We start from the raw sequence: 17503 nt of genomic DNA, 5'->3' as shown, positions 1-17503 counted from the left end.
AGCATTCCCTGCACAAGGATCAGCTCCCAGAGGAGCATTCCCTGCACAAGGATCAGCTGCTCCTTCCAGTAACCCTCAAGTACCACTTCCCCTGGCCTCAGGGGAGAGTGGCTGTGCCTCAGCACAGCAGGGACATGGCCTCACACCCTTGTGTATGATCCTCTCGCCTCCAGTGGTTTCCTGATGCCTCACACACCCCCTGAAGCCTTGTTTTCCTGCTGACCATCCCATGTCTCCCTGCTTCCGCTATTTTTCAAAACTGCCTTTGCTCTGCCTTCGTCCATCCCTCCCTGTGCTTGTGCTTTGTCTCAGCTCAGCTTGGACACAGCAGGGTTCCAGCTTCCCTCAGTCTCTCCCCTTCAACTGCCTGCCCTGACAGAGATGTCTTTGTTGAGAGTTAAAAGCAGCTGAAGGGACTCTGCCTCTTCCAGACAGACCATCCCCACAAATTCCCACATCTACCAGAAGCACATGAGGTGTTTCACCTCCACACAACCCCTCTCCACCACAGCTGCTCTTCCAGCAGGCTTCCTGGGGGAAATTCTCTCCTCAGGAATGCTAAGGGGCAGCTGGCTGCCCTACAGGGCTTCCTCCCTAGGAGGGTAATGACCCGAAGCTGGAAGAGCGAGGGGATGTCAGGCAGGGTCCGTGTGACACAGCAGGGAGCAGCAGCCCGAGAAAGAAACACCCACTGCGTGTGACAGGCTGCACAGAGCACAGCTCTGTTAGGATGTATTCCCAAACACCTGGCTGCCAACCACAGACCTGAACAGATTCACTCCGATGGGCTGAATGAGGCATCCCTGGAGCAGGCAGGATTAAGATGATGCAGAGCAATGCAATGCTTATATGAGGGATTTTTCTCTTTCAAGCACTTCTGCTAACTGTGGAGGGATTTGTTAATTTAGCCTGCAGCCACTGCATCTGAATTTATGGGGTGCAATTGTTGACCTCAAAGGTGACTGGTGAATGTTCCCAAAACCTGCAGAGTGGAGCTGCCTGATGGACTGGGGCTGGAACACACAACTGGGGTGCTCATCCAGATGGCCAGGGATCACAAAGCACAGACCAGCCTCTGACACGAGGCACTGAAGTGAGATGAATTTCTTGGAAATGTGCTCTTCCACACCTTAAAATAGCGCAGGCTGTCCTCTCCCTTCCCATGTGCTGGAGGGTACCAGAACTGCAAAACATTCTACATTTGGCTGCAGCTAATTTAGCTTTCATTTTACAAAACCCACACTAATCCCCCCATGTTAAAAAGAATATGCTTCCTGCTCAGTTAACTCTGTGTGGCAGGAAGAAATTCTTCCTTTGTATTTTTAGCAGCAAATACCAGCTACAGGCACCAAAGTTTCCCGCTACATTCTACACCACTTTCCCCAAATGCACAGGTCTCTTCATCCAGGATTGGGGGGATAAAAGGACTGTGGTTCTACAGATCCAACAAAGCAATCCCTCCGATTAAGTGCTTTGGGAACTAAGCACAGGGCAGCACGACGCATCCCACGGCAGCCAGGAGTAAAACAAAGTCAAAGCCAGGCAGAATGAAAAAGCCTCGTGGCTCAGGCTTTCCCCTTGAAGCTTTGTAAGTCTCTTCTGCATTCAGAGGGACTCAAAGCAACCTCGGGAATGGGTTTGAGTCTGGCTCTGTGCAGAAGCACACTGAGAGCAGAGCCTGCGCACAGGAATAATGACTGGCTTGTGTTCTTCCCAGGCAATGGAGGAAGAGTGCAGGAGGATGCATCTGACGACTTCTCTAACCCACATCCAGAGAGCTGAGCCCCTAAAATGAAAGAGTTTCTTCATGCACTATTTAGTTTAAAAAAAGAAATTTTACTTTCTGTAACAATATAATTTATTTTTTAAAGTAAATTAATCCACCTTTCTTTAATTATACGACGGTTCTGGCAAAGAGAAGCAGCAGGTACAGTTGGTGAAGTATTTTCATTTGAGCTGAATTTCACACAGTTCCATGCAGATACAGTGCCAGAAACTTCTTGAATGTGTCTGGCTGAAAGCCAGAAATTCCAGCGGGCTTCTGCAGAGAGAAAGACACGGATGCTCAGTTTGCAGTGAAGTGATTAATGTAGACAAACAACGGCTTTAAACATGCTTGAATAAGACTTTCAGGCATGGCAGCTTCCAAATTGTGCTCTCCCTCCCCAGAAGGGTTTGGGTGGGGGCACTTGCACTGGTGTCAATCTCAGAGGGCAGAACCCCTTTGCCTGTGAGTGAGATGCCCTCCCAGTATAACCAGTACTGGCAGCCCTGTGCTCTGTTTGCTCCCCAGAGAGGCTGGTGGCTGCTTGTGAGAGCTCCCTTCCTCAGAGCTGGCTTTGAACAAGCACATTACGGGATGGTGGATTTCAGCTGGGAGTATCTGTGTGTAGGAGTTCACGTTAAGCTTGGCATGTCACACATCAGCACCACAAACACTCAGGAACTGGTCTCCTGAGAAACACCTGCTGAGGTAAAAATGAGGCCAATGTCCCCTGAGGGTCCCTCCAGCTAGTTTAAAACCTGCTGCAGCCCTGTGCCAGCCCCAGACCCCCAGCTGGGGTGGAAGGGCAGCATTTCCACCACCATTTCCCAAGTTCTTACCGTAACAACTCCCTTCTTGACTTCTGGGACACACTGGGCTCTCTCATACAGGTTCTGATCAGAGTCAATCCAGACTAGATTTTTTACACCATCATTAGAGACAAGGTCTGTTGTATTTAACTGGAACACCATGAATTGGAAGAGCTGTCCATCTGTGCCAATGCTTTGCACCACTATTGGCTGCTCCAAAACCTTGGGATCATTCTAGGAAAAGAAGGGGCATGTGGGGGAGAATGTTTCAAATGCTAGTTACAACAGAAATTGTAGGAGTACTTGCTGATTCTGCATCTTTGGGCTGGTTTAAAGCCAAGATTTTAATAAATATATTGTTACCTTGCCCAGAAAATTACTCTAGTCAAACAAGTTTTGAATGTAGATTTTGTAGTTTAATTAAAATTCCTCCTTCAGCCAGCAACAAACTGTCAATTTACATACTGAGCTGTGGGATGGGTTAGAGTTTTACAGCTGAACCCATTCCCTGGTTCCTGCCCATACCACCCTATTGCATCACAAACATTGCTCATCAGAGGATTTCTGAAGGATGGGTTTTCACCTCTGGACTGGGAAGCTTGGATGTGTAAAATCACACAGGGGGGTGTACAAAATTACACAAGTAAGGGGCTTTGAGGGCTGCCTGCAGGGGCAGCAGCAGCAGGGGAAGAGGCCCAGCAGAGCAGCAGGCTCCCATACGTACCCCGTGGAGCGCCCTGGCCTTGGCCAGCGCGTTGCCAAAAGCAAACATCAGCATTTTAGCACGGAGCTGCTCTGGTCTGAACCTGTCGGTGCGAACGTTGGCAGACTCCAGGAAGAACAGGGTGTGAGGGTGAGAGTAGGGATAACCATCTCTGAAACCTGAAGGGCACATACTCATGTCAGAAACCGCTCAGGAAGACGCTAGGCAGCCAAGGTTCTCTCCCATTATCTTCAGGAACTGCTCAAGTCGCTGGCTGGGGTTTGAGTTCTTGTTCTCAGTCCTGCTTAGGCAACAATACACTCACCCACCACAGGTCTGGGGCACTTGCACTGCAAAGCTGTCCCCTCATTCCCACACACTCCCTACTCTCAGCTGCCCCCAGAAGGACAAGGAGCCCCAAACACAGATAATTCTATCAGCACTGACCTGTATCATTGAGCTCTTTGTACACATTCACCTCCTGAAGGTCGATGGTGGGCGCAATGGGATAGAAGGTCTCCAGAACGTGCTCTTTGGTGGCCAGTATCTCCTCCTTGGAGGCTACTGGTGCTAATGGGCTCATAGAGTTCATGAGTATTCCACTCAGGCCACGGACCTGAAGGAGGATGGATTCTGGGGAGGGGAATTAGGCCACAGTCAAACACTGGTGAAAGAACACCAAGGAAAGATGTACATTTCCTCTATCCAGTCTGTTCTGCAAGGCTCACTCTCTCCCCCTCACCTCCAAACCCATCTTAAATAGTAGCTCAGCTGTGGGTTCTTCTTCTAAAATGCCAACGTTAATTGCTAGGGCTAAGTTCTTAACTAAACATCCTTAGGAAAACAACAGCACTGATTTGGGGCACAAGAAAATAAACAGTCAGGTCTAAGAGACTGGTTCCCTTCTCCCACCATCTTGTCAATACTGATTAACACCGAATAATCTCCTCAGGCACAGCATCCTGCCATCATCCAAGGCTGCCCATGCCAACAATGCCAACAGCGCTATTTAAACCACAAAGAATTACCCAGTTCCAGAAATTGTTTAATTTCTTCCAAATCCTCAGCCTGAAAGCCAAGAATTTTGCTATCCCTCTTATCTTACAGAGCTAAATGCTTCCACCATAGTGGCAACTGACCTCTTTCCCACGTTGCTGCTATCCTGCAGTTTCTAGCCAACATCCTTTTACTCAGAGCAGGATACTTCCCAGACATTAACCGGCATATGTGTATCAGGTTTTCAAACAGCACTGGGCTGTAAAACAAGAAAAGAAACAGTTACATAAAAATGAGATCATAATAGCAGGCAGACGCTTCTGGGGCACAAATGCTGTAAAATTACTATATGTAAAACATACAATGGCATAGCACTCCCAAACAGTTAACAGAGATTGCAGATTGGTATCACACACACCAGGCCTGTTTCAAGTTGGCAGAGGTAATGCTTACAATTATTTAAAAAACTGATACTCTGCATCAGCTAGTAGATCTTGAGTTGAAACAGAGACATTGGCCTGAAAGAAGCTCTGATCTAGCGTAGTATTTATGTCAGCGCTACTGCCAATATTCAGAATCAGGTTTTATTCGTTGCTTTGGTTGTTGCTTTTTTTGTTTGACAATCTGATGGTCTTGCACACAGACCCTCCAGAAAAGCTCAGTATGAATTGTCTCTGTAAAGTTTAAACCTCCCTACAGCTGAGGACTCACCAATATCGTTCCCTCCTGGGAGCAGCCTCTGCCGTGTCCCAGAGCCGAGCATGGGACACCATGTGCTTCGCCCTCTCCTCCAGCTCCTGGAGCCCAAGAGCCGGGTTATCCATGATGGCCTGCACGGCTGGGGGCAAACCTTCCACGAGCTTCGTCTTGGTGAGCCACTGCGCCTGCCGCACTCCTGGAAACACAACCCAGCGCGATTTATCTATCACACATACCTATCTATGACACTGGTGATGCTCCAGGCCCCCTTCCAACCCAAGCCATTCCCTATGTGACCGAGGCTGCCTGGCAGTTCATGGGGCTGGGCGGGCTCTCCACAGCCCGTGTTTGTTTTACACTCTGTGCGAGGAGAACCCTTGGCAGGAGGAGCAGGGCGAGTGCTTGGGGAGGGACAGCGCGGGGTGTGTGGTACCTTCCAGCATGCGGACACCCTGATGGCAGATGTAGCACCCGCGCTCCTTGTACAGCGGCATCTCCTCGTAGCGCGGCCCCGGCGAGTGCCAGGGGTCGCGCCAGCCGCGCTCCCAGGGCGGGAAGCGCGGCCGGGCCAGGCCGGGCACGTAGTGCAGCCGCTCCGCGTACGTGATGGTGTCCAGCTCCACCTGCTCCCGCACCGGCCGCGGCTCCGCCATCTCCGCCAGCACCTCCGGCGGCGGCCCGCGCACGGTCCAGGGCGTGCGTGGAAGCGGCGCGCGGTGGCGGGGCCGCCCCGCGCGGGTGACGATGCCGCGGGTGAGGCCCCGCGTCGCCACCGCCGCAGCCGCCACCCCCGCAGCCGCCACCCCCGCCCGCCTCAGCGCCTTCGGCCCCGCCGCCATCGCCGCCATCCTCCTCCTCCCGCGGCCGCCTCAGAGCCCGCCCGCCGCCATCTTTGGGAGGTCTCGTCCCCCACCGTCACCCGCGGTGACTGACGGCGGCGGCGGCCAATGGCGGGCAGGCGCGCCCCGCGGTAAGGGAGGGTCGGCAAATTGCCTGGCGGGTGAGGGCAGGCGCTGGGTTGGTGAGTGGAGAGGTGGGCGGGGAGAGGCACCTCCTCACCTGTGGGGCGGGGGGGCACTTCAGAGACTGCCCCTGGGTGGGAGCCGGCGAGGCCAGCTCGGGTGTCCCGGGGCTGGGTCCGCTCTGCCCCGGGCCGGCCTGTCCGAGCCCCCGGGAGCGTGCAGTGAGTGCTCGAAACTCTGTAAATCCGCGCAGCCCCGAGCCCGAGCGTCTCGGCCTCACCCCCGGCCATGGGGGTTACCTCCCGTTCATAGCCCGTGGGTGCCCCAGGTCCCCGGACAGAGCGGTAGGAAGCCGGGCCAGTCGCCTTTGGTTCTCTGTTCCATTCCCCACCCCCCCTCCTTGAAATGAGCGTGTTTCTGTTACAAGGGTGAAGGTTAGTTAATTAATTGACCTTGACAGTGAAACTGCTGGAAGCGCTAAGTGTTCGCTTCCTCCGCTTCGTCACCCGTGGCTTCACAATTTCCTGTGGCCCGCTTTGTGTCCAAGGGATGCGGACACGAGCGCGCTGTGAGCAGCCTTCACTCAGCCCGTGTGTGAGGGTGGAGGGGCCCCGCAATGTCCGCAGCGTGGTTTTGATCTGAGGAGTGTTCAGTGGGTAAAACTAATTGGGAAGACCAGGAGCAAGGGATAAAATCCTGTGCTTGTTGGCGTCCCCCACCTGTATATTCAAAGCCCATAACCACAGTGGTTGTTTGCCTGAGACTTTGCCCTGTTTGCTTCAGGTCTCTCGGCTCTGAGCGCTGCTCTCGGCTCGCCGCCCTCCCCCGTCCCAAAGCCGCACAGAACTCAGGCCGCATCTGGTGCCTGGGTTTGTTACCCATTGTCCTGCTGGTTGGGTTTGTCACCCTTTCTCCTGGGCCGAGCAGCAGATTTTTAAGATGTTTCTGCTCCGGGTGACCAAGCGGCTCTATTGTAGGAAATCAGCACGGCGGAACGAGCGGGATTAAAGGGTGTAGCATTGCCTGGGCAGCCTGTCTGGGGAGGAGGGCCCGAGGCTGGGCTCAGGCTCTGCTCTGGGCTGCGAGGACTGGTGTTTGTGCAGAGGCATTGAGCACTCAAACAAAAATGGGGTGTGCAGACACAGATCAGCTCCAGGTTTTCAGTTTAACACACACACACAAGATGCTCAAGAGAGATTTTCTGTCCTCTGAAAACACCCAGCTGATGAGCACGCACTGCTTTCCATCGTGCTGGGTTTGATGCAGGGCTTGTGTTTTGCAGGCAATGAGTGACAAGGAGGGTGCCAGCGAGGAGGACTGGCTGGCTCTGAGGCCCCAGGAACCTTCTCCATCCCAGTGCTGCAGCAGCGGCTGCAAGCCCTGCATCTACGATGTGTACGAGAAGGAGCTTGCACAGTGGGAGAGAGCCAAAGCAATGCAAGACAAAAGCCTTCTCATGGGAAAGAAGGAGCAGGTCGATTTCTCTTCATCGCATCCTGGAGTCTGTGCTTTGATCGTACTCGTTCGAGTGTGGGGTGGTGGTGGTGTGTGAGGGATGCAGGGATAAATTCAAGTGGTGCCTTAAGAGAGGGCTGTAAATGCAATTCCCCAAACTCAGCCTTCTCCCTCCCCCTTGGCCACTCTCTCCCTGCTGTAATGTGATTTTCCAAGTGTAGAGTTCTCCCTGGTGTCGCATTACAGCTCTGGCTCTGCAGCTTCTCCTCTCCGAGTTTCCTCGGAGAAGCTTTGTTTTCCTCACCTTTCTCATCTCTGCCTGATTTTTAGACTCGTATTTTGATGCTGAGAAAACACTGCTTTGTGTGTGGTGGAGCAGTTGTCTTCAGAGTGTAATTTTAAAGCCTGTCAGTGCCCTTTTACATTAGATTAACTATGCTGGGTCAAGCAAAAAAGATCAGCTGAAACAACTGACAATATTTTCTGTTCACTGTGGCCATCAGCCGGTTGCAAAGTTGCCCCCAAAGCAGTGCTTGGCTCTTTTAGCAGAATTATTTCTGTTTATTTCCAGACACGAGAAAATGATCGCAGTGAGTCATAATAGGATGACCTTGCTGTAAGGTGTTAAAAAAAAAGTAATTTCAAAAGGTGGTGGTGGGGAGAAATGCAAGATCCCAAAGTGCACGCTGCAGAACATGATAATGAATCAGCAGAGAGCTGGAATTTGCGCCGGGCCTCAGTGTTTAATATACGTCCTGAGTATCTCTGGCACTAAATGAGCACACACGTTTGCTTCCAGAGAAAAAATGAAATAATAAAAGACACCATCTAACCAAGTAATTATTTATTGTTGTTCTTGCAGAGCAATAATTCAGAGCTGAATCCAGATACATTCACTGCATTCAGCGTGAGCTCGGTGGAGCAGCTGACAGAGGACACCTACCAGTACAAATTTGAATTACCAGGAAATAGCAGCCTGCACTTGAGTTTAGGACAACATATCGTGTTAAGGTATTGTTCTCTCTGCTAGTTAAACAGTCTGCATTATGTAACCTAACACGTAGGGTTTTGTCAATAGACAAAGGCTTCATAGCAGGCAAATCATGATTTCTGTACCTCCACAATGACACAGATGAAAGAGCTCGTGAGCTCGCTGCCTCTACTAATTCTATGGTAAAAGCTGTGGTTTTCTTCAGCATTATCCCTGCGTTGGTGGCTCAGAAAGAACTAGGTGTGATTAAGAAAATACATTTGCAGAAAGAAAGATCTAAAAGAATAGATGTTACAACAGAATATTTACTCCAGCGTGTTGGAATGAAGACAATGAGCTGCACTTGCCCCAGAGCTGGGTATTTTAGGCCCTGTATCTTGGGGTAACTGAGCACCCCAGTACCCAGGCACTGCCTGACTGATTTCTAGCAAAACAACCCTCCTATGTAGTTTGCTGCTTGCCAGAAAGGGGCCACTTGGGGAAAGTTTCTGTCTCTCAGCCATCTGTGGTGATCATTGCCAGATAGAGAAAGTCCTGTTAGGATGCCATTGATGTGCATCTGTTGACGTCCCTGGTACGTTCAGGGCTGGTGTGTGCAGCTGGCTCTGCTGACAGCACACGCTCCTCCCTCCAGCCCTGGCTCATCACACTGCACACAAAAAGGTTTGGTCACTTCACTCAATGCCCGTGGTGAGCAGCAAGGAGCAGGGTGGATAATTCCATGGAAAGGGAAGGCTTACAGGAAAATACAGTCTGTATTGACAAGGCCCGAGGTCAAGGCTGTGCCTTGGCTTTTGTTATTTGATTACAGATGCTGACTAGATGCAGAAAGTGACCCCAGCTCAAAAGGAACAGCAAACTTAAGTGTTTTCTCTCCCCTTTGCCACTCGTGCATGTTCTTACAAAATCCCTTTCAGGGGTGTGTCCAGGAGCTGGATGTGGTACAGCTGAGGTCACCACTGGGAAACAAAAGGTGCTGTTAGCCATTCTGTTCCCCCTGCATTTCTGCCTCTGGAAGGGAAATGTTTTGCATCTGTGCACAGGCTGGGCCACTGGGCAGGGGACCTGTCTCCCAGAGAGCTGCAGGAGCCCCCCAAATGACCCAAATCACAGGAGTTTCCTGTTTCTCTTCTCTTCAGAGGAGTGGTGGATGGTCTGGAGGTCCAGAGAGCCTATACTCCAATTAGCCCCAGGAATGCAGAAGGTTACTTTGAAGTTCTAATTAAAGTAAGTAAGCCTGGACAATATGGATGAGAGTATAAGGTGTTTTCTTTAGGAACCAAGCATGCTGTCAGTGTTTCACATGAGACTCTCTCAAATCCCTCATGGACTGTTTCTCTGTTGTTTTGAAGCATTTTTGCTTTGCTGATAAAAATTGCAGTTTTTGCCACAAAACTGAAAGCAGAATAAGTTGACACACAAACAAATGCTCTGCAGCAGAAGCCCTGGGAGAGCCCCTGGATGGAAAGATGTGTCCATTCCACTTCTCTCCTTTCATTTTGCTTTTTCAGGCTGCCTTTGAAATCGCACCCATTTGTCAGCCCAGCTGAACCACTGATTTTGGGAAATGTTTGCCCTTATCCTCCCCTCTGTATTTTACTTTAAGGACGCCCCTCTGTCAGTGGGCAGCTGCCCCTGGTGTGCAGACAGGGCTCTGGAGCTGCAGTCTGAGAGGGACTTTGTGGCCCACAGGGGACACAGGTGTCCCATAGGCACAGGCTGCATCTCTTGAGGTGGACAATGATGGCAGAGCCCATTTTGGACAAATGTCCTCACCTTTATGGAGTCAACCACAAAATGCTGGTTGAGTTCAAAAGGATTTTATAGGAGATTTGGCTACAAATCTGTCTCATGTAAATCTTCAGGGTGCTCATAAATTATTATTTTGTGTGGCAAATACTGACTAGAACATTTTTCCAATACTGCATCCATATGTCAGTAGGGACTCCTCAGGGCAGACACAGACTTCAGTACAGGTGTGAAATTCAGAGTGCTGGGTATCCCAGGTGGCTTGCAGAGAAGGGCCACTTGTTCTCTGCCTGTCTTGCAGGATTTTGTGTTTCTGGGGTTTATTATGCATTGTATGTTCTAACACAAACCCTGCTCTTTAGAAAAGTGAACAGCTTCTCTAGGACACCTGTGGGAGGGTCATTTCCCCATTCTTGTGGCAATTGGCGTGTGGTAGGGGAGAGAAACGTTGCATTTGAGTTGCATTAATAGGATACATTCACAGGATGACTGAAATTTCATGTATAGCAGCTCATTACTCACAGGTTTTGCATTTCAATAATAATAGTAATGATTGTAATGATACCTTTCCTTTATATAGAACCTTTCATCCCAAAAGGAGCTATAGTTATTCTTTGGCAGTGACAAAAGAGGTTGGTAACACCCAGTGTAAAGCAGCCATTTTTATAACTCACTCTGTAGGTTGTGGTATATTTCACACTATTGAGGCAATTTTGGAAAGTAGTATATTATTATTACTATGCAATCCAAGCACTGTTCAAACCCTTCTGTCTCCTGTTATTATGGCATTGCATTTGTGATACTACAGTTAAGAGTGAGGGAGTTGCCATTTACAGAGCATAACCCTCTTTTTGAGTGATTTTATAATGTTAGGGTTTCTCTCCATGTAAAATGGGGTGTGGAAGTTTTTCCCCCAGGAGATAATTTTTTTTCCTTTTTATTTAGAAAAACTCATTTTAAACCCACTCAATCACTTTTCACTTCAATTTTTTAAAAAATAATTTTGGTGAAAGAAGGATTGTTTTAGTTTCCATTACCCCTGCCCTTGGGGAATAGGCAGTAAGTGAACTTTTCTGTTCTTGCCTTGGGTTTCTGGATGTGTTTGAAGAAGGGAGGTATAAAATTTGCTTCTCTGAAGCAAGTGCACACTCTTTGCACAAGACTTAGCACCTGCCCAGAGCCCTCTGAACATAAAAGAATTCTGACAGTAACTCAGAGCCTGGACATGTGTGTGATTTACCTTTTGAATGTAACCACTGGTGCTAATACTTGTTAATATTTCAGGTTTAAGAGAGAGGCTGGGAGGGGAGGAGCATCTGTGTTCTTTCTTAGCTAACACTGCTTGCAAGCACAAGCACGGGCTCCCTCACTGCCTTTTTCTGAGCTGCTTTGTGGTTCACCAATTTTGTTTGCCTGCAGTGCAGCTTGGTGGCCAGCCAAGGCACTGGGGTGTGGAGCCAGGCTTCTCTCCAATGCCTGTGCAGGAAATACCCCCAAATACTCTTCTTTGGTGTGGGCTTGTATCACATCCCATCTTCTGACCCCTGCTTGTGTTGCTCTTCCCCAGGCTTATCCTGGTGAGACCCATTGTGTGCTGCAGCTTTGGGCTTTTCAGCTCCTGCTCCTTGGGCCACTCCTGGTTCTCCAGCCACATCCCAGACTGTGGCTGCTCTTTTGCTCACATTTCTCTCTTAAAACATCCAGTGGTCACACATTTAGGGCATGGATGGCAACATGACTGCTTGGACAAGCCCTTCATTTCCCAGCTTCTCATCCCTTCTGAGTTTCCAGCAAGCACTGAGCCTTTCTCCCCAGTCATGAGTGAGAGCAGCATTCCTGCAGGCAAATCCTGGAGAATGTTGTTTGTGCCTGGTGGAAAGTGAGGCAGGTTTTTTGCTCGTGTTTTTCTTCCATGGGGCCAACATTAACATATTCTTTTGGAACTGTGGAGGCATCCCTCAGCATCCAGATGATCTGGTCTGAAAACAAAGAGTTTTACAAATGAGAAGCCTGACTTTGGGTCACTAATTGTATCAGTGCAGCATCTGACAGACTGAAACAAAGCAAGAGCTATGCAGTGTTTATATAACTAACAGTACCCAGAGGGCATTTCCAGACCCCCATACCCTGAGATTTGGAGAACACTTGAAGGCCTGCACTGTGCTTTGCATTCAAGACACTCTTCTCTGTGTGCTTTGTAAGCAAGAACTCTGATAAGCTTTTTCCAGTTTTGGAAATTCAGGCTGCGTCAGAGGGGTTTGTGTTTACATTATAGTCAAGCTGGAGTGGTTCCAATATGATTTAATTTAAATGTCTTTGTTTTGGGTATAACTTTGAGTTATTTTTCAAACAGATCATTCTTTCTTTTTTAAATACACGAAATGGTTTTTTGTCCCCTTTTCGTTTAAATGTAGATAACTTTATAATCGACTTGAAGCTGGGAAACTTTCCAACAGAGTATAATTATTCTTTTCTTTTGTGCAATGTTTTTTATTAGTGCTATGAAGCTGGGCTAATGTCACAATACATAAAAACATGGAAAAGAGGAGACGTGGTCTTTTGGCGTGGGCCGTTTGGAGGGTTCCCATATCAACCTAACAAGGTTAGTTCCTAAGAGCCATAGGATGCTCCAGCCTGTGGCAGCAAGCTTTGTTCAATACTCTGAAGGGAAGACATCAATTTGATTACTGTTTTCATGATTATTTTAGAGACTTCCTGGGTTACTGTACAGTGTGACAGCATTAGCAGTCAGTCGGAGCACTTTCTTGCAATGCAGAATATTTAACAGGGAAGAGGAGGTGGATGGGAGACAGGAGAATATTAGCAAGGCTCTGTGTTCATCACTTTCATTAGGAGTTCCTGATGTGCCTAACAAAGGGAACTTTCTTTGCACCAGCAATGAGTGTGGATGGGTTTTTGCCTGATTTGACCCACATCTCTGTGCTGTGAGTGAGGAGGGTGAAGGGGAGGTGCTAATCCTCTCCTCTCCCGGGTATTCCCGGGGCTGTTGAGGTGTCAGGTCGCTCCCCAAACGCTGATCCCACCTGCCAATACCAGGCTGGCTGCAGGGAAAGGCAGATCTGGTTTCAGGGGGAGGCTTCTCACACACACTAACTCAGTTACTTAATTCTGACCTTTCAAATGAGGAGCAAATTTGAAACACTGGTCATTAGGATCCCAAAGCCTTCTGGGGTTTTTGGTGGATTTGTTTTTGTTGGTTTTTTATTTGTTTCCCCCAACAAAAATAAGTAACATCTGAGTGGCCAAGCTCTATGCAGAGCAATTGTATCCTGCCTCCTGACACATTCTTCCCTCCAGAGGACATTCAGGATTTTACTTTGCAGCAACCAAGAGAAACCCAGGGAGCATTTCCAGTGGAAGAAAGCACACAGTGGGTCAGCAAAGCGTACTGCAGAATTGAAACTGAAACATGAATAATTGAAATCAAGGCTAAAGTTAAGATAAATTATTATATTTTGATAAAATCTAGTTTTGTTAGATTTGATATGTAAACTCTTTAAGTGCTATCTGTAATCCTTTGCAGAAAAATACATTTTGGGATGTGAATTTACCAGTTCATGACCTTCTGTATGTTGTTTCTCAAGAGATCCTTTACCAGGGTGGCAACAAGAGGAACTGACCATGAGCACACCCATTTCCAGCCACCACAGCTCATTCCAAATTCTCTGTTTTGTTCTTAGCATGGAGAACTCCTCATGCTGGCCTCTGGCACGGGCCTTGCACCAATGATTCCCATCCTCCAGTCCATAACAGATGATGAAGAGGATGAAACCTTTGTAACTCTTGTTGGCTGCTTCCCTACCTTTGACAAAATTTATTTAAAACCTCTTCTGCAGGATTTGGCTCGCTACTGGAATATTAGAATATTTTATGTCCTAAGCCAGGTAATTAAATGGATATGAAGCATGTTTGTGTCAGGGTTCTGTGTGCTGGATGAGCCTCTGCCTCCTCCACTTTTCCATAAGCATGATCTTAATTCTTTCCCAGTCATCCAGCCTAATTTATGATCCAGTAGCTGCTGTTCTTAAATCTGCTACGTGTACTCACTGCTACCACTTCTCATCTGGAGAATTTTGGGGAAGTGGCCCTCACTGTTCTTCTCTGCCCCCTGTTCTGTTGGGATGGACCTGCTGTTTCATAGCCACTGTTGTTTATTCCCCCCCATTTCAGACAGTTGTTGTTGCACCTAAACAGCAAATAAGCTGTTTCTTTCTTCCTAATACCGGTGCCTTAATCTGTCCTTATCTTCCATTCTTGGCTCGTGGCTGGAGCTCTCCTCTGGTGTGCTAGCACCAACTTCCCAGCAATTATTTTTCCTTGCTGACCCATTTTTAAACTTCTAAAAGTTGTCTCCCCCTCTGTAAAATTACTTTTCTGCCACATTCATGGGATGAGGGCATACCTCTCAATGGTCTTACATTTTGAGCAGTATTTTCATTTCCATTTGGTCCCAAAGTTGCCTGTGTTCTGCATGGATTTGGTGGTTAAAAATTATTTCCGTCAGAAATGAGGATTCATTGCTGGGAGGATATAGAAAGAATTATTTATGCTAAGGGAATGAATCCCATTGCATTTTTAGTTCCTCAGATGAATCATTTCTTGTATCTCTCACAGTGGAACTGCCTCATACATTCTGTTCCACACGTGGCCTCGGCAGGATGAGATTTGGTAGAGGGAAAAGTGCTGGTGACTTGGGCACCCCCTCAGCTGCTCTGTGGGAGCATAACCATAATTGTGTCTGGTGACATGGCTTAAATACCCTTTTCAGGGTGTTTAAACTCTTTGGCTGCTGTCTCAAGAGCATGAGGAGGTCTTGAAATTCAATCAGTGAAGGGCACGAAGCCCACCTGACCCCTGTCAACACTGTCTGCCCCTCCTCTCTTAGCAGGTTTGTGGTAGTCCAAGGCTGGCTCATGCATCCTCCCTCTTGGGATTATGTATCTGTCTGTATTTCATTGTGCTGCCTGTCACCACCACATCTGAGCACCTTCTGCTCCTGATTAATTGCAGCAGGGGAGTCCCTGCTGGATCCAGCACCACAGGAGCTGGCACTTCTCATGGGATCAGAGCTGGCTTTGGAGCAGAGCTGCCTTCTTTCAGTTTTGGTCAAGGGAGATGGGACTGAAAGAGGCTTGGGAATGGGAGAGGCAGTGGAGAGGAACAGACTTGGGATTTGGGAATAGGAAACCTGGGAGATGGTTCTCAGTGGAAAAAGTTCTGCAGCATTTATTTGTGGTAGTTACACTCTGGTTTTGTTCAGTCTCCTCAGAGTGACTGGCAGGGAAATATTTCCTCTGGGCTTGGGAAGAGGAATGCAGCTCACAGAAGGGTCAGTGTCACCCACATGGTGTCAGAAAGGTGAAAATCATCCTGTGCCCCACTCTGAGGGGAGGAGAGATTGAGCTCTAAGCAATGTTGTCTTTTTTAGTGTCACACACAGCAAACCTTTTACCTTTCCAGGAAACTTCACTGGAAAAACTTCCTTGGAGCTACCAGGAAAACACGTACACCGGTCATCTCAATGAGGACTTGATGAAGACAATAGTGAATTCCTGTAGGAGAAAGCCATTTGTATTAATTTGTGGCTCTTCTGCATTCAATGAAGATATGAGTAGATACTTGAAAGCTGCGGGAATTGAAGAAGATTCCTGTTTTGTGTTTTAGCAGTACATTCCTGACCTGAGGAACCTTGGGCTGAGCCTTGGATGTCCTTGTTTCTTTGCAGATATTTCACAAAAGGACCTGCTCAGAAGACTGAGCTCCTTGGAGCACCTGTTTGTTGATCCTCACTGTGGGGTGTTTTAAGGATCAGGTGCCATTCCAGAGTGGCTGGTACATGGTGTGCCACCCACACCTCAGGGACCTGCATGGCAATTTTAAGGGAAGTCTTCAAGTGCAGTTCTAAGAGAGAGATCTCCTGAGGGGTACTAAAAAGCATCCACACACACAGCTCTGCTGTAACGTGAGGATTGCTGACTTGCTTTGCAATCTGTGTTACTCTGCAGTGGGTTGTGCCCTGTTAGGTGTCCAGAGGAGAGATCTAATCCTCAGGGATCCTTGCCAAGTGAAGGGGACAGCAGAGTCAGGATCACTTTGGTTCTGTCATGTGTAGGCTGATGTCAGGCAAGTCCCTTCAGTCTCACTGTGCCTCAGTTGGCCCACTGTACATTAATACAGAGAAGGTGGCACTGATCTCTGAAAACAGCCATCCCAACCATGTAGGGGAAGTGTATCCATAAGGATGGAGTGATACATTCTGTCCAGGGAGAGCCTAGGCAGGCTGAGCTCCTGTCCTGGCACAGCCTGTGTTACCTACCCTGTGCTTAGCCCTAGAAATGCTACCTGGAAATGCTCAGGACACAAAGAGCATGTCCTGAATCTGGGAGAGCCTGGCTGGGTGGTAGCTGCTGTCTGTCAGGGAGGTTGGTTGTTTGCTTTCCGTGTCCCCTAAGTGTTGTATCATAACCCTGGCTCATTAAATTGAACCTCTTTACAAATAAGCAGCTGTTTGATGTTGTCACAGGAGTCTCTCAGGTGCCTGAGGAGGTTCCCTAAGCACACAGGAACACCACCTGAGGAGGGAAAGCTGCATGGGGACTGCTGGGGTGCTTCCCTGTGGGTCAAGGAGCTCCCTCAGGGATGGCAGCCTGGCACAGCACCCAGCCTGGGCACCTGGGCCTCCTCCTCTTTTTTTCAGTCCAAAATGCTGCTTCTTTTCCTCTGAGGTATGTGCTATCCACCGTTTTATCTTTTCAGACTGGTGTGTTTAGTATCTACACCTGGAAATACAGCAGTCCTGCACACCTTGTGTTTTTCTGTTCATTCCCAGTTCACCCTGTGTTGGGGTTTTCCAGGCTGTCTCAGATGGTTATTGCATTATCATTCATGCTTCTTTTGTACCTGTGTCTAACACTACACCTTGCACAAAGGAAATGTAGTTTGTTACACAAAAAACACAGCGTGCACTGAAGTGCTGGCTTGATTCACACATTTGGGAGGGAGTGTAAGTTCCCTTTGCACTGCTGAGATTTGTCTCCAGTTACCAAATGCCTGGAATTAATCAAGTGTAGCTGCAGCTTTCATGTTAACTTCCTCGGAGAAAGGGCTGACAAGAAAGCCATTTTCCTAACCCAAGCTGGGGTTCTGGCTTTAAAGGCATGGAGATCCAGGCAAGTTGTCCATGGTTAGTCCAAGGCAAGCTCTCATCTCCAATCCATGCTGTGCTTCAGTCACTGTGTAGTGAAGATGCTTTGTACACAGGCTGATAAAATAATGAGATGCTTTCTCCAGTTGCTTTCCCTGCTCTGGCCTTAGCTAGGAATATGGACAAAACCTTCTTTGTCAGATATTAAG

The 17503-nt window shown here is 48.5% G+C and overlaps 2 protein-coding genes across 5 annotated transcripts; one reads left to right on the top strand and one right to left on the bottom strand.

Moving 5' to 3' along the window:
- Positions 1–1834: 1834 nt before the first annotated feature.
- Positions 1835–5826, bottom strand: MRPL37 (mitochondrial ribosomal protein L37). Its single transcript, XM_064719958.1, has 7 exons — positions 5406–5826; positions 4985–5168; positions 4417–4532; positions 3725–3910; positions 3299–3456; positions 2605–2808; positions 1835–2041 (listed from the first exon to the last, which is right to left on the bottom strand). The coding sequence occupies exons 1-7, from the start codon at positions 5818–5820 to the stop codon at positions 1964–1966; spliced, it is 1341 nt and encodes a 446-aa protein (XP_064576028.1). The 5' UTR covers positions 5821–5826; the 3' UTR covers positions 1835–1963.
- LOC135451097 (NADH-cytochrome b5 reductase-like) lies at positions 5815–16956 on the top strand. 4 transcript variants are annotated; one of them, XM_064719962.1, is made up of 7 exons: positions 5815–5942; positions 7217–7408; positions 8252–8400; positions 9520–9607; positions 12627–12731; positions 13831–14034; positions 15611–16652. In XM_064719962.1, the coding sequence occupies exons 2-7, from the start codon at positions 7220–7222 to the stop codon at positions 15812–15814; spliced, it is 939 nt and encodes a 312-aa protein (XP_064576032.1). In that variant the 5' UTR covers positions 5815–5942; positions 7217–7219; the 3' UTR covers positions 15815–16652. The 4 variants fall into 4 exon arrangements, with proteins under 4 accessions (XP_064576032.1, XP_064576029.1, XP_064576030.1 ...); XM_064719959.1 differs by lacking the exon at positions 5815–5942 and adding an exon at positions 6047–6278 and having other exon boundaries at positions 15611–16956; XM_064719960.1 differs by lacking the exon at positions 5815–5942 and adding an exon at positions 6054–6368 and having other exon boundaries at positions 15611–16650.
- The last annotated feature ends 547 nt before the right edge of the window (positions 16957–17503 follow it).

The sequence above is a fragment of the Zonotrichia leucophrys genome, chromosome 8 (assembly GCF_028769735.1).
Source record: "Zonotrichia leucophrys gambelii isolate GWCS_2022_RI chromosome 8, RI_Zleu_2.0, whole genome shotgun sequence".
Lineage (NCBI taxonomy): Eukaryota > Metazoa > Chordata > Aves > Passeriformes > Passerellidae > Zonotrichia > Zonotrichia leucophrys.
This window is presented reverse-complemented; position numbering and strand designations above follow the sequence as displayed.